This window comes from Oncorhynchus kisutch, linkage group LG2 (genome assembly GCF_002021735.2).
Source record: "Oncorhynchus kisutch isolate 150728-3 linkage group LG2, Okis_V2, whole genome shotgun sequence".
Taxonomy (NCBI): Eukaryota; Metazoa; Chordata; class Actinopteri; order Salmoniformes; family Salmonidae; genus Oncorhynchus; species Oncorhynchus kisutch.
Genome location: NC_034175.2, coordinates 55,848,796 through 55,874,318, shown reverse-complemented (window position 1 = coordinate 55,874,318; position 25,523 = coordinate 55,848,796). Strand labels below are relative to the sequence as shown.

General features: G+C 42.2%; 1 protein-coding gene across 4 annotated transcripts in view; it reads right to left on the bottom strand.

Annotated features, from left to right (window-relative positions):
* The window catches only part of LOC109904591 (protein ITPRID2), a 66,315-nt gene that overhangs the window by 24,952 nt on the left and 15,840 nt on the right, over nt 1-25,523 (bottom strand). For 2 of the 4 annotated variants that reach the window (XR_004204244.1, XM_031797850.1), the window contains exons 2-5: nt 20,314-20,588; nt 19,980-20,022; nt 14,170-14,219; nt 12,656-12,709 (exon numbers count right to left, since the gene is read on the bottom strand). Coding sequence is in view for 2 of the 4 variants with exons in the window: in XM_031797850.1 (XP_031653710.1) it covers nt 12,656-12,709; nt 14,170-14,219; nt 19,980-20,022; nt 20,314-20,521 (355 nt within the window). In the remaining 2 variants the exon portion in view is untranslated. Of the gene's footprint in view, nt 1-12,655; nt 12,710-13,767; nt 14,081-14,169; nt 14,220-19,979; nt 20,023-20,313; nt 20,589-20,981; nt 21,235-25,523 lie in introns of those variants that run through there. The other 2 variants (XM_031797844.1, XM_031797860.1) reach the window with 2 other exon arrangements.

The following is a 25,523-nucleotide window of genomic DNA, read 5'->3' as shown; positions in this document are numbered from 1 at the left end:
AGTCTGGACTAGCCTCAGCTGCCAGGAAAAAAAATATACTGTTCCGAATCTGATGGCTTCTTCCAGGCTGCCTTAGTGACGCAAAGAATACGTGGATGCCTGTGATGACTGTCTCAACCAGGACCTGGGTTCAAATACTATTCTAAATATAATACCATTTGAAATTCTTTATCTGAGCTTTCTTGGTGTGATCGATCAATATAATAGTCCCAAAACAGTAAACTCCTCCCATCTGGCAGTCCAGCAGGCTAGAGCAAACAAAGTATTTCAAACACTTCGAATAGTATTTGAACCCAGGTCCTGGTTGAGACAAAGATGGGAGAGTACACAATGTCAGTTGTCTGCCTGGAACTGAACAAACACAAATCAGCCTAACTGGTTCTTTAACCTCTAAGAGCAGGATGATCATCAAAGCATGCGATTCCATTGAATTACTCTGAATTCTCTTGTTGTGTGAGCATTAACAGTAGCAATACGTGGTGATGTTTTTCTATATGCATCCATCTATCCACATCATTGCCACTCCCTGATGGAGTGGATTGGAGCCAGAAGGGTGAAGGGCCCTCAAGTCTCTGTTGAGACTTGTACCTTGTAGATCCGCTAGGCCGGAGATTGAGTAAGATTGACTAATCATGGGGCGTTATGACATGGACACAATGGAACACTGATCTCAGGTTTGACTGGGGCCCCTTGCTTTGCTTCAATGTATAGGTATGTCCCAAATAATACACTAATACCCAAATGGTCTCTCGTCAAAAGTAGTGTACTTTATAGGGAACAGGGTGCCATTTGGAACACAACCTGAGACAAGTCAGAGCAGACCTTAATAGGAGCCAACCTTACACAACACACTAGCTACCACCCACTGTCTCTGGTCTGTACAAACACAATAGTAATGTGTGGAGTGCAACCATGCAGTACAAAATCTGACTGACCCCATCTCTCAAAGAGACCAACATACAGTAGCACATCAGAGAGCATGCATCACTACAGCTGTTGAGCTGAGTGGAAGAATGAGAAACATGTAGTTTAGTCACAGCTTTGACAACACCAACCATGCACTACCAACAATAAACCTCAAAGCCATTCCATACAGGTCTGATGGGAAACTCAGCAACAAAAAAACTTCCCTTTTTCAGGACTATGCTTTTCAAAGATCATTTGTAAAAATCTAAATAACTTCACAGATCTTCATTGTCAAGGGTTAAACACCGTTTCCCATGCTTGTTCAATGAACCATAAACAATTAATGAACATGCACCTGTGGAACGGTCGTTAAGACAATAACAGCTTACAGACAGTAGGCAATTAAGGTCACAGTTCTGAAAACTTAGGACACTACAGAGGCCTTTCTACTGACTCTGAAAAGCACCAAAAGAAAGACTCCCAGGTTCCCTGCTCATCTGCGTGAACGTGCCTTAGGCATGCTGCAAGGAGCCATGAGGACTGCAGATGAGGCCAAGGCAATACATTGCAATGACCGTACTGTGAGACGCCTAAGACCGCGCTACAGGGAGACGGGATGGACAACTGATCGTCCTCGCAGTGGCAGACCACGTGTAACAACACCTGCACAGGATCGATACATCCAAACATCACACCTGCAGGACAGGTACAGGATGGCAACAACAACTGCCAGAGTTACACCAGGAACGCACAATCCCTCCATCAGTGCTCAGACTTTCCGCAATAGGCTGAGAAAGGCTGGACTGAGGGCTCGTAGGCCTGTTGTAAGGCAGATCCTCACTAGACATCACCGGCAACAACGTCGCCCATGGGCAAAAGCCCACCGTCACTGGACCAGTCAGGACTGGCAAAAAGTGCTCTTCACTGACGAGTCGCGGTTGTGTCTCACCAGGGGTGATGTTCGGATTCGTGTTTATCGTTGAAGGAATGAGTGTTACACCGAAGCCTATACTCTGGAGCGGGATCGATTTGGAGGTGGAGGGTCCGTCAGAGTCTGGGGTGGTGTGTCACAGCATCATCGGACTGAGCTTGTTGTCATTGCAGGCAATCTCAATGTTGTGCGTTACAGGGAAGATAACCTCCTCCCTCATGTGGTACCCTTCCTGCAGGCTCATCCTGACATGACCCTCCAGCATGCCACCAGCCATACTGCTCGTTCTGTGCGTGATTTCCTGCAAGACAGGAATGTCAGTGTTCTGCCAAAGCCAGCGAAGAGCCTGGATCTCAATCCCATTGAGCAAGTCTGGGACCTGTTGGATCGGAGGGTGAGGGCTAGGGCCATTCCCCCCAGAAATGTCCGGGAACTTGCAGGTGCCTTGGTGGAAGAGTGGGGTAACATCTCACAGCAAGAACTAGCCAATCTAGTGCAGTCCATGAGGAGATGCACTGCAGTACTTAATGCAGCTGGTGGCCACACCATATACTGACTGTTACTTTTGATTTTGACCCCCCCCCTTCATTCAGAGACAAATTTTCCATTTATGTTAGTCACATCTGTGGAACTTGTTCAGTTTATGTCTCAGTTGTTGAATCTTATGTTCATACATATATTTACACACGTTAAGTTTGCTGAAAATAAATGCAGTTGACAGTGAGAGAACATTTATTGTTTTGCTGAGTTTATGAAGGACTCTTTAGCAAGTATGCAAGTAACTACCCTCTTTGATATTATTGACATTTTAAAATAATGAATACCAAAACACACTTCCTATGAACAACCTGGGCAAAAGCAATTCAAATACTTTAGTTGGCTTTGATTGAGCTCACCTGGCGCAATGCAACCAACATGTAAAGCGTTGGTTCCATTTTTCATTAACTGAAATAACAGATCCCAGAAATGTTCCATATGCACAAAAATAGTATTTCTCTAAAATGTTGTGCACAAATTGGTTTACATCCCTGTTAGTGAGCATTTCTCCTTTGCCAAGATAATCCATCCACCTGACAGGTATGGCATATCAATAAGCTAATTAAAAAGCATGACAGCTTGTGCTGGGGACAATAAAAGGCCTCTCTAAAATGTGCAGTTTTGACACAGATGTCTCAAGTTTTGAGGGAGCATGCAATTGTCCAACAGAGCTGTTGCCAGAGAATGTAATGTTCATTTCTCTGCCATAAGTCTCCAATGTCATTTTAGAGAATTTGGCAGTGCGTCCAACCGGCCTCACAATCACAGACCACGTGTAACCAGGCCAGCCCAGGGCCTCCACATCAGTCCTCTTCACCTGTGGAATCGTCTGCGACCAGCCTCACGGACAGCTGAAACTGAGGAGTATTTCTGTCTGTAATAAAGTCCCTTTGTGGGGAAAACACATTCTGATTGGGTGGGTCTATGCCCTCCCAGGCCCACAAATGGCTGCGCTCCATCCCAGTAATGTGAAATCCATAGATATCAGCCTACTTTATTTATTTCAATATACTGATTTCCTTATATGAACTGTAACTCAGTAAAATAGTTGAAATTGTTGTATGTTCTCATCGACGGGGCTGTAGTGGAGCAGGTTGAGAGCTTCATGTTCCTTTGTGTCCACATCACCAACAAACTTGAATGGTCCAAACACACCAAGACAGTCGTGAAGAGGGCACGACAAAGCCTATTCCCCCTCAGGAAACTAAAAAGATTTGGCATGGGGTCCTCAGATCCTCAAAAGGTTCTACAGCTGCAACATCGAGAGCATCCTGATTGGTTGCATCACTACTTGGTATGGCAATTGCTCGGCCTCCAAGGCACTACAGACGGTAGTGCGTACGGCCCAGTACATCACCGGGGCTAAGCTGCCTGCCATCCAGGACCTCTACACCAGGCGGTGTCAGATAAAGGCCCTAAAAATGGTCAAAGACCCCAGCCATGGACTGTTCTCTCTACTACCTCATGACAAGCGGTACCGGAGTGCCAAGTCTAGGACAAAAGGCTTCTCAACAGTTTTTACCCCCAAGCCATAAGACTCCTGAACAGGTAATCAAATGGCTACCCGGACTATTTGCATTGTGTGCCCCCCCCCAGCCCCTCTTTTACGCTACTGCTACTCTGTTGATCATATATGCATAGTCACTTTAACCATATTTACATGTACATACTACCTTAAAATCAGCCCGACTAACCGGTGCCTGTATATAGCCTCGCTACTGTATATAGCCTCGCTACTGTATATAGCCTCGCTACTGTATATAGCCTCGCTACTGTATATAGCCTCGCTACTGTTATTTTTCAGTCTATTTACTGTTGTTTTTATTTCTTTACTTACCTATTGTTCGCCTAATACCTTTTTTGCACTGTTTTGAGCATGTAAGTAAGCATTTCACTGTATGGTCTACACCTGTTGTATTCGGCGCACTTGACAAATAAACTTTGATTTGATGATGATTTGATTTTTGTTCAGCATATTTTTGTTCAGTATAATTGTAGCAAAGGCACAAAGTCATCTGGCACTCCACGGTGGCTAAAGCAAATGCAACAAATATTTGAACGATTTAAAATACCATTTAAACCCAGGTCTGCAAGTGAAACACAACAGGACCTTTGCTATGGTCATACAGTATGGCACGTGTCACTCATCTTCTCAGTTCGTTGCAGATAGCAACTGGAACGGGCTGCAACAAACACTCAAATTGGACAATTTTATCTCAATCTCTTCATTCAAAGACCCAATCATGGACACTCTTACTTACAATTGTGGCTGCTTTGCGTGATGTATTGTTGTCTCTAACTTCTTGCTCTTTGTACGGTTGTCTGTACCCAATACCGTTTGTACCATGTTTTGTGCTGCTACCAGATTGTTGTCATGTTGTGTTGCTACCATGCTGTGTTGTCATGTGTTGCTACCATGCTATGTTGTTTTCTTAGTTCTCTCTTTATGTAGTGTTGTGTCGTCTCTCTTGTCGTGGTGTGTTTTGTCCTATTTTTTTAAATATATTTTTAAATCCCAGCCTGTCCCCGCAGGAGGCCTTTTGGTAGACCGTCATTGTAAATAAGAATTTGTTCTTAAATGGGCCTTGAGAAGAGGGAGTGTTTTAGAGGGGATAGTAGAGACTAGCTACAGAGCAGTGCCAGAGGACATTAAAGTTAATGTATGTCCTATCTAGATCTGCAGATAAATCCCTTTATTTATCCTCCTCCTCTTTTCCTCTCCTCCACCAACAGACAGGTCACTCAGAGGGAGAACTGAGATAAATACAGTCGGAGGTTTACCTACAGCTTAGCCAAATGCATTTAAACTCAGTTTTTCACAAATCCTGACATTTAATTATAGTAAAAATTCACTGTCTTAGGTCAGTTAGGATTCACCACTTCATTTTAAGAATGTGAAATGTCAGAATAATAGTCGAGAGAATGATTTATTCCAGATTCTATTTCTTTCATCACATTCCCAGTGGGTCAGAAGTTTACATACACTCAATTAGTATTTGGTAGCATTGCCTTTAAATCGTTTAACTTGGGTCAAATGTTTCAGGTAGCCTTCCAAACTTCCCACAATAAGTTGGGTGAATTTTGGCCAATTCCTCCTAACAGAGCTGGTGTAAAAGAGTCAGGTTTGTAGGCCTCCTTGCTCGCACACGCTTTTTCAGTTCTGCCCACAAATTTTCTATGGGATTGAGGTCAAGGCTTTGTGATGGCCACTTTAATACCTTGACTTTGTAATCCTGAAGCCATTTTGCCACAACTTTGGAAGTATGCTTGGGGTCATTGATAAATTCATGAACTTCTTTGAGGAAAAGATCATGATTATTAGAAAGCAAATTACGAACTCCTCTTTAAATCTGTGTATTCCTCCAAAGCTCAGTTGTCCTGAGTCTGCACAACTCTGCCAGGACCTAGGATCAAGAGAGACGCTCAAGTGTTTTAGTACTATATCTCTTGACACAATGATGAAAATAATCATGGCCTCTAAACCTTCAAGCTGCATACTGGACCCTATTCCAACTAAACTACTGAAAGAGCTGCTTCCTGTGCTTGGCCCTCCTACGCTGAACATAATAAACAGCTCCCTATCCACCGGATGTGTACCAAACTCACTAAAAGTGGCAGTAATAAAGCCTCTCTTGAAAAAGCCAAACCTTGACCCAGAAAAAAATAAATAAACTAAAATCGGCCTATATCGAATCTTCCATTCCTCTCAAATTTTAGAAAAGGCTGTTGCGCAGCAACTCACTGCCTTCCTGAAGACAAACAATGTATACGAAATGCTTCAGTCTGATTTTAGACCCCATCATAGCACTGAGACTGCACTTGTGAAGGTGGTAAATGACCTTTTAATGGCATCAGACCGAGGCTCTGCATCTGTCCTCGTGCTCCTAGACCTTAGTGCTGCTTTTGATACCATCGATCACCACATTCTTTTGGAGAGATTGGAAACCCAAATTGGTCTACATGGACAAGTTCTGGCCTGGTTTAGATCCTATCTGTCGGAAAGATATCAGTTTGTCTCTGTGAATGGTTTGTCCTCTGACAAATTAACTGTACATTTCGGTGTTCCTCAAGGTTCCGTTTTAGGACCACTATTGTTTTCACTATATATTTTACCTCTTGGGGAAGCCATTCGAAAACATAATGTTAACTGCTATGCGGATGACACACAGCTGTACATTTCAATGAAACATGGTGAAGCCCCAAAATTGCCCTCGCTAGAAGAATGTGTTTCAGACATAAGAAAGTGAATTTAAGTGTGCTCTCTAATTCTCTTTCTTTCTCTCTCTCGGAGGACCTGAGCCCTAGGACCATGCCTCAGGACTACCTGACATGATGACTCCTTGCTGTCCCCAGTCCACCTGGCCGTGCTGCTGCTCCAGTTTCAACTGTTCTGCCTTATTATTATTGGACCATGCTGGTCATTTATGAACATTTGAACATCTTGGCCATGTTCTGTTATAATCTCCACCCGGCACAGCCAGAAGAGAACTGGCCACCCCACATAGCCTGGTTGCTCTCTAGGTTTCTTCCTAGGTTTTGGCCTTTCTAGGGAGTTTTTCCTAGCCACTGTGCTTCTACACCTGCATTGCTTGCTGTTTGGGGTTTTAGGCTGGGTTTCTGTACAGCACTTTGAGATATCAGCGGATGTATTTTTGGATTTGATTTTTGATTGTCCATTTGGAAGACCCATTTTCGACCAAGCTTTAACTTACTGATGTCTTGAGATGTTGCTTCAATATATCCACATAATTTTCTTTCCTCATGATGCCATCTATTTTGTGCAGTGCACCAGTCCCTCCTGCAGCAAAGCACCCCCACAACATGATGCTGCCACCCCCGTGCTTGACGGTTGGGATGGTGTTCTTCAGCTTCAAAGCCTCCCCCTTTATCCTCCAAACATAACGATGGTCATTATGGCCAAACAGTTCTATTTTTGTTTCATCAGACCAGAGGACATTTCTCTAAAAAAGTACAATCTTTGTCCCCATGTGCAGTTGCAAACCGTAGTCTGGCTTTTTTATGGCAGTTTTGGAGCAGTGGCTTCTTCCTTGCTGAGTGTCCTTTCAGCTATGTTGATATAGGACTCATTTTACTGTGGATATAGATACTTTGTACCCGTTTCCTCCAGCATCTTCACAAGGTCCTTTGCTGTTGTTCTGGGATTGATTTGCACTTTTCGCAGCAAAGTACGTTCATCTCTAGTAGACAGTATGCATCTCCTTCCTGGGCGGTATGACAGCTGCGTGGTCCCATGGTGTTTATACTTGCGTACTATTGTTTGTACAGATGAACGTGGTACCTTCAGGCATTTGGAAATTGCTCCCAAGGATGAACCATACTTATTTTCTGAGGTCCTGGCTAATATCTTTAGATTTTCCCAAAGTGTCAAGCAAAGAGGCACTGAGTTTGAAAGTAGGCCTTGAAATACATCCACAGGTACACCTCCAATTGACTAAAATGATGTTAATTAGCCTATTAGAAGCTTCTAAAGCCATGACATCATTTTCTGGAGTTTTCCAAGCTGTTTAAAGGCACAGTCAACTTAGTGTATGTAAACTTCTGACCCACTGGAATTGCTACACAGTGAGTTATGGTGTGGTGTCAGGAATATAACCTCACACTCAACGTCAACAAAACTAAAGAGATGATTGTGGACTTCAGGAAACAGCAGAGGGAACACCCCCCTATCCACATCGATGGAACAGTAGTGGAGAGGGTAGCAAGTTTTAAGTTCCTCGGCATACACATCACAGACAAACTGAATTGGTCCACCCACACAGACAGCATCGTGAAGAAGGCACAGCAGCGCCTCTTCAACCTCAGGAGGCTGAAGAAAATCGGCTTGTCACCAAAAGCACTCAAACTTCTACAGATGCACAATCGAGAGCATCCTGGCGGGCTGTATCACCGCCTGGTACGGCAACTGCTCTGCCCACAACCGTAAGGCTCTCCAGAGGGTAGTGAGGTCTGCACAACGCATCACCGGGGGCAAACTACCTGCCCTCCAGGACACCTACACCACCCGATGTTACAGGAAGGCCATAAAGATCATCAAGGACAACAACCACCCGAGCCACTGCCTGTTCACCCCGCTATCATCCAGAAGGCGAGGTCAGTACAGGTGCATCAAAGCTGGGACCGAGAGACTGAAAAACAGCTTCTATCTCACGGCCATCAGACTGTTAAACAGCCACCACTAACATTGAGTGGCTGCTGCCAACACACTGACTCAACTCCAGCCACTTTAATAATGGGAATTGATGGGAAATGTAAAATATATCACTAGCCACTTTAAACAATGCTACCTAATATAATGTTTACATACCCTACATTATTAATCTCATATGTATACGTATATACTGTACTCTATATCATCTACTGCATCTTTATGTAATACATGTATCACTTGCCACTTTAACTATGCCACTTTGTTTACATACTCATCTCATATGTATATATCATCTCTTCAGTGGGTCATATGATTGAGTGTAGTCTGGCCCAGGAGTGGGAAGGTGAACGGAAAGGCTCTGGAGAAACGAACCGCCCTTGCGGTCTCTGCCTGGCCGGTTCCCCTCTTTCCACTGGGATTCTCTGCCTCTAACCCTATTACAGGGGCTGAGTCACTGGCTTACTGGGGCCCTCTCATGCCATCCCTGGAAGGGGTGCGACACCTGAGTGGGTTGATTCACTGATGTGGTCATCCTGTCTGGGTTGGCGCCCCCCCTTGGGTTGTGCCATGGCGGAGATCTTTGTGGGCTATACTCAGCCTTGTCTCAGGATGGTAAGTTGGTGGTTGAAGATATCCCTCTAGTGGTGTGGGGGCTGTGCTTTGGCAAAGTGGGTGGGGTTATATCCTTCCTGTTTGGCCCTGTCCGGGGGTGTCCTCGGATGGGTCCACAGTGTCTCCTGACCCCTCCTGTCTCAGCCTCCAGTATTTATGCTGCAGTAGTTTATGTGTCGGGGGGCTAGGGTCAGTGTGTTATATCTGGAGTACTTCTCCTGTCCTATTCGGTGTCCTATGTGAATCTAAGTGTGCGTTCTCTAATTCTCTCCTTCTCTCTCTCGGAGGACCTGAGCCCTAGGACCATGCCCCAGGATTACCTGACATGATGACTCCTTGCTGTCCCCAGTCCACCTGGCCGTGCTGCTGCTCCAGTTTCAACTGTTCTGCCTTCTTATTATTCGAACATGCTGATCATTTGAACATCTTGGCCATGTTCTGTTTTAATCTCCACCCGGCACAGCCAGAAGAGGACTGGCCACCCCACATAGCCTGGTTCCTCTCTAGGTTTCTTCCTAGGTTTTGGCCTTTCTAGGGAGTTTTTCCTAGCCACCGTGCTTCTACACCTGCATTGCTTGCTGTTTGGGGTTTTAGGCTGGGTTTCTGTACAGCACTTTGAGATATCAGCTGATGTACGAAGGGCTATATATAAATACATTTGATATACTGTACTCGACACCATCTACTGTATCTTGCCTATGCCTCTCTGTACCATCACTCATTCATATATCTTTATGTACATATTCTTTATCCCCTTACACTTGTATGTATAAGACAGTAGTTTTGGAATTGTTAGTTAGATTACATGTTGGTTATTACTGCATTGTCGGAACTAGAAGCACAAGCATTTCGCTACACTCGCATTAACATCTGCTAACCATGTGTATGTGACAAATAAAATTTGATTTGATTTGAGTTGTAAATGAAATAATCTGTCTGTAAACAATTGTTGGACAAAGTAATGTCCTAACTGACTTGCCAAAACTATAGTTTGTTAACAAGAAATTTGTGGAGTGATTGAAAAATAAGTTAATGACTCCAACCTAAGTTTATGTAAACTTCCGACTTCAACTGTATGCCATCTGATCACACACACACTGCTCGTCTCCTTTCCTTTTGAACTGGGAAACCCGTGTGTGTGTGCGTGCACATGTTCATAAAATGAAACAAATCTGTTGATGTGCCCTTGAGCAAGGCACTTAACCCTAATTGCTCCAGAAACGCTGGATAATGGTGACCCTTGCCGTGACCCCACTCTCCGAGGGTGTCTCGGGGAGTTGGGATATGCAACAACAAAAAAATGTCCAATTCACACATGTGTATTAATACATATGTGAAATTAGGATAAATAAACTCAGCAAGAAAAGAAACATCCTCTCACTGTCAACTGCGTTTATTTTCAGCAAACTTAACATGTGTAAATATTTGTATGAACATAACAAGATTCAACAATTGAGACAAACTGAACAAGTTCCATAAACATGTGACTAACAGAAATTGAATAATGTGTCCCTGAATGAAAGGGGGGGGGGGGGGGGTCAAAATCCAAATTAACAGTCAGTTTCTGGTGTGGCCACCAGCTGCAATAAATACTGCAGTGCATCTCCTCCTCATGTACTGCACCAGATTGGTCAGTTCTTGCTGTGAGATGTTACCCCACTCTTCCACCAAGGCACCTGCAAGTTCCCAGACATTTCTGGGGGGAATGGCCCTAGCCCTCACCCTCCGATCCAACAGGTCCCAGACATGCTCAATGGGATTGAGATCCAGGCTCTTCGCTGGCTATGGCAGAACACTGACATTCCTGTCTTGCAGGAAATCACGCACAGAACGAGCAGTATGGCTGGTGGCATGCTGGAGGGTCATGTCAGGATGAGCCTGCAGGAAGGGTACCACATGAGGGAGGAGGATATCTTCCCTGTAACGCACAGCATTGAGATGGCCTGCAATGACAACAAGCTCAGTCCGATGATGCTGTGACACACCACCCCAGACTCTGACGGACCCTCCACCTCCAAATTGATCCCGCTCCAGAGTATAGGCCTCGGTGTAACGCTCATTCCTTCAACGATAAACACGAATCCGACCATCACCCCTGGTGAGACACAACCGCGACTCGTCAGTGAAGAGCACTTTTTGCCAGTGGTCCAGCGACAGTGGGCTTGTGCCCATGGACGACATTGATGCTGGTGATGTCTAGTGAGGATCTGCCTTCCAACAGGCCTACAAGCCCTCAGTTCAGCCTCTCTCAGCCTATTGCGGACAGTCTGAGCACTGATGGAAGGATTGTGCATTCCTAGTGTAACTCCGGCAGTTGTTGTTTCCATCCTGTACATGTCCTGCAGGTCTGATGTTCAGATGTACCGATCCTGTGCGGGTGTTGTTACACATGGTCTGCCACTGCGAGGACGATGAGCTGTACATCCTGTCTCTTTGTCTTAGGAGTCTCACAGTACAGACATTGAAATGTATTGCACTGGCCACATCTGCAGTCCTCATGCCTCCTTGCAGCATGCCTAAGGCACATTCACACAGATGAGCAGGGAACCTGGGCATCTTTCTTTTGGTGCTTTTCAGAGTCAGTAGAAAGGCCTCTTTAGTGTCCTAAGTTTTCATAACTGTGACCTTATTTGCCTACTGTCTGTAAGCTGTTAGTGTCTTAACGACCGTTCCACAGGTACATGTTCATTAATTGTTTATGGTTCATTGAACAAGCATGGGAAACAGCGTTAAAACCCTTGACAATGAAGATCTGTGAAGTTACTTGGATTTTTACGAATTATCTTTGAAAAACAGGGTCCTGAAAAAGTGACGTTTCTTTTTTTCTGAGTTTATAAGCACCCACCAAATGATATAGTATTATGTTCGCTCGTAAGAGCAGTAACGGCAGCGAGTACCTTTTTGTAGCTTTCGTAAAAACTAAAGAGCCAAGCACTCCTACAATGAGAAGTTCTAGCTCTTAATTGTTTGTCCACACAGATTTTCTTTCTCTCAAATTGCACCCTATTCCCTATATAGTGCACTACTTTTGATCAGGGCCCAGCCTGAAGTGCACTATATAGGGAATAGGTTGCAATTTGACATTCAACCCTAGTCGCTCTAGAAGGCTCTTTAACAACTGAAACTGCCATAGAAGTGGTGTGGTACTAGATCGGCGATTGGCAACTTGCGAGCAAAACATTTTAGCGACCCACCTTTGACAGCGTAGAGAAAAAAATTGGGGGCCCCCCCCGTTCAGTAATTGGACCATGATTACTAGAAGTTTAGGTAGCTGGCTAGACTAATTTACATGGGCAAATTGAGTGACTATCAGTGACTGACATAACAGAAAAACTGCTGATGCACAACCACATTTCGAAATTGCACCTTGTGTATTAAACTAATCTAACTCTCAACAGTAAAAAAAAAAAAAAAAAAGTGGCAGACAGGGCCCTCTAGTTGCCCATCCCAGATTGTATTGCTCTAGTGACCCCTCCCCCCAAACACATCTTGTCACTTACCCTCAGCTCCCAGAGAAAAGTAGTCTTCAAAGCTGCAGCCATTCTTTAGCAGTCCTGTAAAGTATAGTTAGTTAAATTGTGTTTGTGAGTGTCATCTTCTATAGAGGGGTCATATTAGTTTGTAGGCCAAACCATTCAAACGCAACAGATGATATCCTAAGAAGACCAATTTTAGGGATGGTCTGACAAACACTACTGTAGGTCTGCAACCTTGGAAGACCGACACCGGTGGATGCGGTACATTGAGCCCATGCAAAAAACATACTGTATCTCTAGCATAAACAGACGGACTTTGATGTTTTATTTATTATGCTAATTAGATTCCCGCAAGACATCAACTCTAGCAGGTTAAGCACACAAATAGAACTGTTTGTTTTACATTTCATTTAATCTTTACTTAACTAGGCAAGTCAGTTCAGAACCATTTTTTATTTACAATGACGGCCTACCCCGGCAAAACCCTAACGACGCTGGGCCAATTGTGCGCCCGCCCTATGGGACCGGTTGAGATACAGCCTGGGATAGAACCAGGGTCTGTAGTGATGCCTCTAGCACTGAGCTGCAGTGTCTTAGACCTCTGCGCTACTTGGGAGCCTGTATGTATAGTGCATTCGGACTCCTTGATTTTCCCCCCACATTTTGTTACGTTAAAAATCCTCAATCTACACACAATACTCCATAATGACAAAGCGAAAACATGTTTTTAGACATTTTTGAAAATTGATTAAAAAAATATATAAAAACAATACTTAGTTACATAAGTATTCAGAACCTTTGCTATATGTGTGTGTGCAAAAAAAAAATGTTTGCTTTGTCATCATGGGGTATTGGGTCGAGAGGGGGGAAAAAATGTTTTCATCCATTTTAGAATAAGGCTGTAATGTAACAAAACATGGAAAAAGTATAGGGGTCTGAATACTTTCCGAATGCATTGTATACCCTACAGTAGACTACATAACCATTCAAATAAAAACCTTGGCACGTGCCTGTAAAAAACATTTTGCATGGTTGACCGAACGCATTTTGAACAGCCTACTGCAGACAAACACTTTAAACCAAGACAAACATTTACCGTTAAATACTTTCCTACCTGGTTGGTTGGTAAATCTTACCTACTGTAGATAGCCATTGATCAAAGGGCACCAGCAGCCCATATAGTTTGCATTACCAGGAAGACCAGGCAAATACAGGGAATCCAAATGTTATTCCTTTTAGCTCAGGATACTTTTATCATGCCCGAGTCTGTTTCTTACTTCGATTTAGAAGCACAATAACAGTTTGGCAAAGCTACCAAGTGGTAACTGGAGTGAGTGTAGGTGTATGAGTACAGAAGCTGGCTCGTACGCCCCAAAGTACACTAGGGCTCCAAGGTGGGGTGTGGCGAGACAGTTGCGAAATACTCCACCAACACCCCCTTGGCGCACACACACACACACACCTCTCCACATGATCTTTTTCCATATGAGAGTAAGTTTTATAAAATAGGACTGATGTTATAGTAGAGGGGAATTCACCCTTTGACTGAGTGCTGCTCTGTTCATCCAGAGAGGCCCCAAGAGGAGTCCTGTGAAGAGACATAAATACATAAATACACATATCAGCAGATCAAGTCACACCCAATCCTACTGTACAGTAGTACTATAGTTACTGTATCATGCTAATCTTGTTTGACATAAAGATCCCACACACAGAACAATGCTCTCGTTGGCTGGCCCTTGCTCCATATTCGTCGCCAAACCCACTGGCTCCAGTCATCTATAAGTCTTTGCTAGGTAAAGCCCCACCTTATGTCAGCTCACTGGTCACCCTAGCAGCAGCACCCCCCCCCCCCAGCACGCGCTCCAGCAGGTATATTCCACTGGTCACCCCCAAAGCCAAATCCTCCTTTGGCCACCTTTCCTTCCAGTGACTGGAACAAATTGCAAAAATCACTGAAGCTGGAGACTCATATCTCCCTCACTATCTTTAAGCATCAGCTGTCAGAGCAGCTCAGATCATTGCACCTGTACATAGCCCATCTGTAAATAGCCCTTCCAACTACCTCATCCCCATATTGTTATTTATTTTTTGCTCCTTTGCACCCTAGTATCTCTACTTGCACATTCATCTTCTGCACATCTATCACACCAGTGTTTAATTGCTAAATTGTAATTATTTCGCCACTACTGCCTATTTATTGCCTTACCTCCCTAATCTTACTTCATTTGCACCCACTTTATATCGATTTTTTTTCTATTGTGTTATTGACTGTACGTTTGTTTATTCCATGTGTAACTCTGTGTTGTTGTTTGTGTCGCACTGTTGTGCTTTATCTTGGCCAGGTCACAGTTGTAAATGAGAACTTGTTCTCAACTGGCCTACCTGGTTAAATAAAGGTGAAATAGTTCTCAACTGGCCTACCTGGTTAAATAAAGGTGAAATAGTTCTCAACTGGCCTACCTGGTTAAATAAAGGTGAAATAGTTCTCAACTGGCCTACCTGGTTAAATAAAGGTGAAATAGTTCTCAACTGGCCTACCTGGTTAAATAAAGGTGAAATAGTTCTCAACTGGCCTACCTGGTTAAATAAAGGTGAAATAGTTCTCAACTGGCCTACCTGGTTAAATAAAGGGGAAATAGTTCTCAACTGGCCTACCTGGTTAAATAAAGGGGAAATAGTTCTCAACTGGCCTACCTGGTTACATAAAGGGGAAATAGTTCTCAACTGGCCTACCTGGTTAAATAAAGGGGAAATAGTTCTCAACTGGCCTACCTGGTTAAATAAAGGGGAAATAGTTCTCAACTGGCCTACCTGGTTACATAAAGGGGAAATAGTTCTCAACTGGCCTACCTGGTTAAATAAAGGGGAAATAGTTCTCAACTGGCCTACCTGGTTACATAAAGGGGAAATAGTTCTCAACTGGCCTACCTGGTTAAATAAAGGGGAAATAGTTCTCAACTGGCCTACCTGGTTACATAAAGGGGAAATAGTTCTCAACTGGCCTACCTGGTTAAATAAAGGGGAAATAGTTCTCAACTGGCCTACCTGGTTAAATAAAGGGGAAATAGTTCTCAACTGGCCTACCTGGTTACATAAAGGGGAAATAGTTCTCAACTGGCCTACCTGGTTAAATAAAGGGGAAATAGTTCTCAACTGGCCTACCTGGTTACATAAAGGGGAAATAGTTCTCAACTGGCCTACCTGGTTAAATAAAGGGGAAATAGTTCTCAACTGGCCTACCTGGTTAAATAAAGGTGAAATAGTTCTCAACTGGCCTACCTGGTTAAATAAAGGGGAAATAGTTCTCAACTGGCCTACCTGGTTAAATAAAGGGGAAATAGTTCTCAACTGGCCTACCTGGTTAAATAAAGGGGAAATAGTTCTCAACTGGCCTACCTGGTTAAATAAAGGGGAAATAGTTCTCAACTGGCCTACCTGGTTAAATAAAGGGGAAATAGTTCTCAACTGGCCTACCTGGTTAAATAAAGGGGAAATAGTTCTCAACTGGCCTACCTGGTTAAATAAAGGGGAAATAGTTCTCAACTGGCCTACCTGGTTAAATAAAGGGGAAATAGTTCTCAACTGGCCTACCTGGTTAAATAAAGGGGAAATAGTTCTCAACTGGCCTACCTGGTTAAATAAAGGGGAAATAGTTCTCAACTGGCCTACCTGGTTAAATAAAGGTGAAATAGTTCTCAACTGGCCTACCTGGTTAAATAAAGGTGAAATAGTTCTCAACTGGCCTACCTGGTTAAATAAAGGGGAAATAGTTCTCAACTGGCCTACCTGGTTAAATAAAGGTGAAATAGTTCTCAACTGGCCTACCTGGTTAAATAAAGGTGAAATAGTTCTCAACTGGCCTACCTGGTTAAATAAAGGTGAAATAGTTCTCAACTGGCCTACCTGGTTAAATAAAGGGGAAATAGTTCTCAACTGGCCTACCTGGTTAAATAAAGGTGAAATAGTTCTCAACTGGCCTACCTGGTTAAATAAAGGTGAAATAGTTCTCAACTGGCCTACCTGGTTAAATAAAGGTGTTCTCAACTGGCCTACCTGGTTAAATAAAGGTGAAATAGTTCTCAACTGGCCTACCTGGTTAAATAAAGGTGAAATAGTTCTCAACTGGCCTACCTGGTTAAATAAAGGTGAAATAGTTCTCAACTGGCCTACCTGGTTAAATAAAGGTGAAATAAAACATATATAGAAAATAAATAACATGTGCTACATTGCTATTGTTTGCCCTTAGACTAGAGCAGGGCTCTCCAACCTGAATCAGTTTATCAACCAGCTAATTATTAGAATCAGGCGCGCTAGATTAGGGTTTGAGTGAAAACCTACAGGCCGGTATCTCTCCAGGAACAGCGTTGGAGAGCCCTGCTCTAGTCTAAGGTAGCACATTACATAACATCCCTAACCCTGCTCTAGTTGGCTCCTAGGTCTCTACCTCACCTCTCCGTCTATAGATCAAACTACATATGGTCACTATCCCAGACCTATGCTTTCTGATGTGACCTACTCTATTCAAATCTTACTGTACTTCTATAATAAGTCAGTCAGACCAACTCAAGTCTATATGCTAATTCTTCATGTAACATCTAGGTTAACTAAACTTGGAACAGATGTCTGTAGGCCTATACCAGCGCCTTGCCATAATGAATAAGGACATTATTGACATTGCGTAAAACCCTCAATCAACATCATGTGATTTTCTGTTTGCGCTCTCCCACTATCTCACTCGGTCTTACTCATGTACGTAGGTTCGTGGGGGATTTTCAACCAACTAGAATATTTGACTGAATAAATTATTCTGAGTTCCATGGTAATGTTTGTTTAACTTGCGCACTAAAGTACAGCGATGAACCCTAATAAACCCTAATAGTAAGCAACATCCTTCCGGGAGCCATTTAACCTGTCACGCAGGCAAACTCAAGCAGGGATTTAAAAAAATAAAAATAAAAATTATATACTTAAATCATACTTCATATTTTAAGTATATTTAATATTATCAAATTGGAACCATTTTAAATACATTTAATGTCATTTTGATTTGTATTTTATTAGCATTAAATATATTAAATATATTAAAAATTATATAAATTGGGATTTTATGTACCTTAGTATCAGATGAAGAGCAAAACAAATATTATTTGAATGCACATTAAGTACATTTTATGTGTATTGCTCATAAATTAGAAATATACTAAAATTGTATTGTGATTAGAATTCCTATATTTTCTTTGCAAAAAAAAGTGTATTTATAATGTGTTTCAAGTGTACTTTTACAAATACACTTTGACTCATTAACCACATTAGCTATTGTAATTGAGCCAATGTTATGCCAATGTTATTATTACATGCTATTTACAAGTAACACTTTTGAGAACTGTGCACCATTTGTATTTAACACATTTGGGGGTTCACATTAAGGACCCAGGCCTTCCTCATTAACATTTCAATACATGTGCAATATGTCATGTGTAATTAAAAGTACAACATTATTCAGTTTGAAAATGAACATCAAAACATTTGAATAAACTAAATATGAGAAACAATATCATATTATAAATCAAAATTTCAACTGCAAAAAAAGGATGCTATCATTTTCAACTTTTGCTGCACTCTTCTGAACAGGAATTCAGAAAGTACTTCAAAACTCATTATTGGCAGTGAAACTACAGTAACTTGCAACATAATTCATACCCCTTGGATATATTCCCATGTTGTTGTTAAAGTGGGATTGAAATTGATTTAATAAAACATTTAAAAAGTCAATCTACACAAAATACTATATTAAAGTGGAAGATATCTAGAAGAAAAAAAAGATTGCTAGAAATGAAATAACTCAAATATAGTAATTGCGTACGTATTCAACTGCCTGAGTCAATACATGCTGGAAACACCGTTGGCAGCAATTACAGCTGGGAGTCTTCCCGGACAAGTCTTGAAGATTATCTCTTTATTCTTTTCAGAATTCTTCATGCTCTGTCAAGATGTTGGTGCTCATGGCTACACAGAAATGTTCAAATCTTGCCATAGATTTTCAAGCAGATTTAAGTCAAAACTTTAGTGCCTTGTTTGTGAAATACAAAATGTATGTTTTGGAATTCTGAATATTTGTATTCTTATTTTCATTCTGTCATTTAAATCATTATTGTGGCGTCACTACAATGTTGTTGATCCATCCTCAGTTCTTCCATCACTGACATTCAACTCTAACTATATTACAAATACCAATGGCCTCATGAGCAGTTTCATTCCTGTACTGCAGCTCAGAAGGATGACCATCTTTGATTTGTCTGGGTGGTTTAATACATAATCCACAGCATACAGTAGTTATTAACTTCACCATACTTAGAGATATTCAATGTCTGATTTGATATTGTTACCGATCTACCAATCACTGCCCTTTTATGAGGCTTTCGAAAGACTCCCATGTCTTTGTAGTTGAATCTGTGCTTGAAATTCAATACTTGACTGAGGGAACTCACAGATGTATGTAGGAGAGGAACCGTTAATTTTTTTATGACTATGTCAACCCCTATTGTTTCACACAGAGTCCATGTAACATATTCTGTGATTTGATAAAAGCCAAATTCTCCTGAACCAATTTAGGCTTGCCAAAACAAAGCGGCTGAACACTTATGCAATGACTATATTTTAAATTATTATTTCATTGTTTTCTTCCACTTTGACATTAGAGTATTTAGAGTTAATTGTTGACAACAAATGACAAATAAATCAATTTGAATCCCACTTAACACAAAATGTGAAGAAATCCAAGGGGTATTAATACTTTTGCAAAGCACTGTATCACACAAGCAGTTTCATAAAAAAAAAAATCTATGCTACAACTTAAAAACAACTCCAAGTGTATTTTGAAATGTGTTGAAGTTTGATAATATATTTATAGTATGAAAAAACAATGAATATAAAGTACACTTTTAATAAGTGTGTTGAAGTGTAGTGATATTATAGTTATACTTAAGATGTATTTTTATAGTATATCTCGTATTTGAAGTATATTATTTTAATGTTTAGTATATTTAAGTATACTAAACAAGCTGTAAAAAGTAACCAATAGTCATACAAAACAATGACTATCCCGAGAAGCCAGCCATCCAGTCCCATTTAACCACAAGTCTTTTTTCAAATGATGTCTAACTGCATGTCTTTGAGGATGGCCTAGAAGTGACAATGACAAAATAGTAAGTATTTACTTTCCTCACTATGCTGACTGAGCTAGTCACTAGGCATTCCACACCAGCCACCTTGATATACAGTGACAGTCAGGAGTTTTATTTACATGCAAATGTAAAGGTTTCATTATAATGCAACACTACAATACCTGCAGTCCTTGAGCCAGCTCGCAATCTTCTTAGGGACGGGCCCTGAGAGAAAAAAAACGGAGCAATTCAAAGCCATGTACAACTGTTCAGTTTTCTATAAATGCAATTTAACATTCAATCTACAATGTAGATTACAACTGGATAAAAATAAGTAATAATCTGTTTGCTATTGCAGGATTTTATTCCCTTTTGGGCTTGGTAATTATATAGCAACAAGACCTTAAGTAGGCTTTATTGTTTCATCGTGACTTCCATGGAGCTGTACTGAGCTGTAAAAAGCCAAACTATAATTATTTATGCCTGCTGCTCCCTCTGTAGCTCATCCCAACGTACCAGGCTCCTCGGCCGGGGCCGTCTTCTCCTCCATAGTGGGATCTGGACACAGTGTCTTCTCGCTGCAACCCTCCTGATCCTGGGTGTCCTGGCTCTCAGAGAGGCCCTGCCAGGAGTCTCTGCTCTGGATCCAGGCCTTCCTCATTATTGTCGCTGCCTTCCATGGGTGATCTATGCTGGGGCTCGCAGCAGTTTCACACTGCTCCATGGTCCGCTCCTGGATCCACAACTCCTCCTCTCCCCTGGCCTGGTCGCTACAGCAGGGGGCAAGTCACCTGTAGCAAATAGGAGGGAGGGGATTGTTATGAGACTAGATGGTAGCCACACACACACAAGCCTAATTTAACGATACAAAGGAAAGGTATGAAAACATGCCTATGCCTGTAATATAACATCATCCTGCATGATAGCCATGTATGCTGACAGAACAGAACAGCGTTGAGCTGTAAACGAGCAAATATCCAATAACGGAACTGACTTTGGAAAATAAGTTGCTATATCATACAAACAAGATAAAACAAGACTACACACAATTTGTTTCTTTCCATAACTTAGATGGCTAAATTAATTACGACCAGAACACCAAATTAATAAATGTGATAACCTCTTCAAGAACATGAAGCAGAAGAACACAAAACAATCCGCACGACACACAACACTAATAATACCTGGTGGGAATTCCTCCTTCTGACAGAATTATATCCTAAGAATTCTTCCAAGAATACTATGGTCACTTCCAAAGCCATGAAATGTTAAAGTAGTTCCCACTCAGCCAGGCAGAGATGTGGGACAGAGGCAGACAGGGTGGATGGATGGATAGATACAGAGAGCAAGAAGTCCAACTGACAACAAGTGGAGCAGAAAATGTCGGTTTAGTTGAAAGATTGCGTGCTGGTGCCGAGTCATTTCCTGTTGTGGATCAGCTCTTTCTGAAGGGAGGATAGAGGGATAGACAGAAGGAGGGAGTTCTCACTGGAGTGTATAGGACAAACCTCGAGGGACAAGAGGCGGCGGCTATTATTATGTTATTCTATTTCCAGAGTAATCATCTGAAATAATAAGTAATGTAAATAAATAAACAAACACAAAATGACCACTTTGCTCTGAAAACAATGGGGGTGACAGACAGCTATCTAAATGTGTGGGAATCTAAAAAAGGGGTCATTAGAAAATACCATTAACTAATAGGATTGTCTATTTAAATGAAGTACAGTGATACATCTTGACGATGCAAAGAGTGTCGAACTTAAAACACTTCTGCAGATAATGAACTGATATTCACTTGACAGTTTGTGCTGCCATTTTGTGAAGAGGGAGCATGGAGTATATAAGGATGGGGGGAGGGGTTGGAGAACTTAGCATTTTTCAAAACAACTTAAGTATCATACACAATTGACAAAAAATTGCTTAAAATCTTGGGTATCTACAGTGCATTCAGAAAGCATTCAGACCACTTGACTTTTTCTATATTTTGTTACGTTACAGCATTATTCTAAAATGAATTTGTTTCTCATCAATCTACACACAGTACCCCATAATAACAAAGCAAAAACAGTTTAGAATTTTTTGCAAACGTATGTAAAAAAAAAACTGAAATATTACATTTACATAAGTATTCAGACCCTTTACTCAGTACTTTTTTAAGTACTTTTGGCAGTGAATACAGCCTGGAGTCTTCTTGGGTATGGTATGATGCTACAAGTTTGGCACACCTGTATTTGGGGGGTTTCTCCCATTCTTCTCTGCAGATCCTCTCAAGCTCTGTCATGTTGTATGGGGAGCGTTGCTGCACAGCTATTTTCAAGTCTCTCCAGAGATGTTTGATCTGGTTCAAGTCCAGGCTCTGGCTGGGCCACTCAAGGACATTCAGAGACTTGTCCCAAAGCCACTCCTACGTTGTCCTGGCTGTGTGCTTAGGGTCGTTGAACTGTTGGAAGGTGAACCTTCATCCCAGTCTGAGGTCCTGAGAGCTCTGGAGCAGGATTTCATCAAGGATATCTCTGTACTTTGCTCCATTCATCTTTTCCTCGATCATGGTCAGAGTACTTCAAGTGCCTTTTGGCAAACTCCAAGTGGGTGGTCATGTGCCTTTACTGAGGAGTGACTTCCGTCTGGCCACTCTACCATAAAGGCCTTATTAGTGGAGTGCTGCAGAGATGGTTGTCCTTCTGGATGGTTCTCCCATCTCCATAGAGGAACTCTGGAGCTCTGTCAGAGTGACCACTGGGTTCTTGGTCACCTCCCTGACCAAGGCCCTTCTCCCCCGATTGCTCAGTTTGGCCAGGCAGCCAGCTCTAGGAAGTGTTGGTGGTTCCAAACTTCTTCCATTTAAGATGGAGGCCACTGTGTTCTTGGGGACTTTCAATGCTGCATAAATGTTTTGGTGCCCGTCCCCAGATCTGTGCCGAGACACAATCCTGTCCTGGAGCTCTACGGACAATTCCTTCGACCTCATGGCTTGGTTTTTGCTCTGACATGCACTGTCAACTGTGGGACCTTACATAGACAAGTGTGTGCCTTTCCAAATCATGTCCAATCAATTGAATTTACCACAGGTGGACTCCAATCAAGTTCTAGAAACATCTCAAGGATGATCAATGTACACCGGATGCACCTGTGCTCAATTTCGAGTCTCATAGCAAAGGGTCTGAATACTTATGTAACTAAATTTGTTTGTTTTTTGCAAAAAATTCTAAAAACCTGTTTTCGCTTTGTCATTATGGGTTATTGTGTGTAGATTGATGAGCGTAGTGTGTACAGCGCAGTACATCACTGAAGAGCTACCTTCCTGTAGGTTCACTCCAACCCCAGTTGTAAATAACCTGATTAATTTTATCAACCAGGTAATTATTAGAATTAGGTGTGCTAGATTAGGGTTGGAGAGAAAACCTACAGGACAATAGCTCTCCAGGAAGAGAGTTGAAGAGCCCTGATATAGGGAATATGGTGCCATTTGGGATGCAGCATGAGAGACAGATGAACAGAGGAAGTAATCGACTGTACCAGCTTTAAATCATCTGCACCCAAAGACACTAAAAATTAGGGGTTTAACAAGGGTTCCAAGCTTCTAAATTCTTCAGAGAACCTTAGGGTTCTTGGCACTGAAAATTGCCCTCAAAAGGTTCTTCCACGAACCCAATAGGAGGTCGGGTTCCTCGAGGAACCGCCATAGTTGGTGAGTGTTCTTGCAGGAACCTATAACTGCCAATCTAAAATGCTTGAATTTGAAAGGACAACATGTGCAGGCACTTAAACAAAAATGTTTAAGATCTCCTCAATTTAAGGTAAGGTCCCTTATATGATCTAAATTGCTATTGTTTTGTGATGATATCTGTGCAAATATTTCTAAAATGGACACAATTCAATGGATTTCAATCAAAAAAGGGAAGAATATGCTATAAGAATATAAAGGCTAGCTTTTATTAATTTAACTAGGCAAGTCAGTTAAGAACACATTTTTATTTACAATGATGGCCTACCCCGGCCAAACATGGAATACGCTGGGCCAATTGTGCGCCGCCCTATGGCCTGATGTGATTCGGCCTGGATTCGAACCAGGGACTGAAGTGATGCCTCTTACACAGGCAGTGCCTTAGACCGCTGCGCTACTCGGAAGCTGCATTGGATGCAGATGACTGACCTGCTCACTTTTGTGTCTGTAGGTATACAAACGAGGAGGCATACAAAGGTATGTCTATTGGTATGTTATGGAGATCACATGTACCACCCTCCTCCCTTACCTCTTCAATGAAAACCCCATAGGCCTCTACAATATGGATAAGGTATGTGCATTCACATTTACCACAAAAAACAAGGTATGAATACTGTTGTGTGCATGTTTAGTTAAACATCTGTATAATCACTATTTTTGAGATTCAGACTTCCCCATCCCTAAACCTCTGATGAATATAATAAGAAACCTGTTCAAATCACCATGCACTGCAAAATCATTCTGGCTATGGATACAGAGAACATCAACATGCAAGAGGATATACCCATTGGACTTGGGGTTTTGCTGGGCGTTTACCTCGCATTTTGATAGTTTTTTGTTCTGCTTTGCCACTAAAATCATAATAAAACACTGACAACTAAGATAGTGTTATGCGTATTAGCAATATCATAATAACATTAATAAAAAGGGGAGGGGGGGAGTTCAGATATTAACCCCAAAAGGTTTGTCGAGGATCCATTAAGAGGGGTTCTTCTACGAACTTATAGGGGATCCCCCAGTTCCAATTTTAAGAACCCCTAAAGGATACTCCAGTAACCTTTCATTTTAAGTGTATAAAGATTACATTTTTTGTTTAACTAGGCAAGTCAGTTAAGAACAAATTCTTATTTACAATGACAGCCTAAGGTCTCAGATGCAGATGGAATGTTGGATAAAAGAGTGTGAGAAAGGGAAGAGGGAAAGCGAGATTAGTGTAATGTGAGTGGAGGCTTTATTATAGCAGCTGTGTTGATAATCACTCTTTGCACTTACAGGCCTATCCACCGGATCAGACACTCAGACACTTACACCACTCATACTGACTAACAAACACATCTGGGTTTGCATGACCATATCCCATGGGTAGTATTGCACTATGTAGGGAATACGGTGCAATTTGGGATGCAAAGCTTGCCTCAAGCCAAAATACGACTATTACGTATAAGGGTGTGCTAAGCCAGGCAATTTGAAGCTGCTGCCTCTGGTCCATACCTCCTTATAAATATTTTGAAAGTGCTGATACTGCAGAACAATAGTGGATTACAGAGCAGACTCTTTCCTTTCCCGGTCTGAAATGCAGCCAAACCAACCACAGCACAGAGACTGGAGGGAAACTGAAAGGCAGCCAAATCAACCACAACAGTGGCATCGTCGCGAACCAGGGAAGTTCCATGGCAGAAATGAGTTTGGCCCCTGGCCAAATGGGGGAGAAGGGCAACGGTCAGGGAGGTGACCAATTTACACACAGAATGTTAACCTGTTTCATAAAGGTCTTACTCACATCCGCTACAGAGAATGTGATCACACAGTCGTCCGGAACAGCTGGTGCCCTCACACATGTGTCAGTGTTGCTTGCCTTGCAGTTGGGTTTCCCTTTGTAATCCGTGATAGTTTGCAAGCCCTGCCACATCTGTCGAGTGTCACAGCCGGTGTAGTAGAATTCAAACTTATTGTCAGATATGGGAAATGGAGGGCGAGGGAGAGCTTCGTATGCGACTCA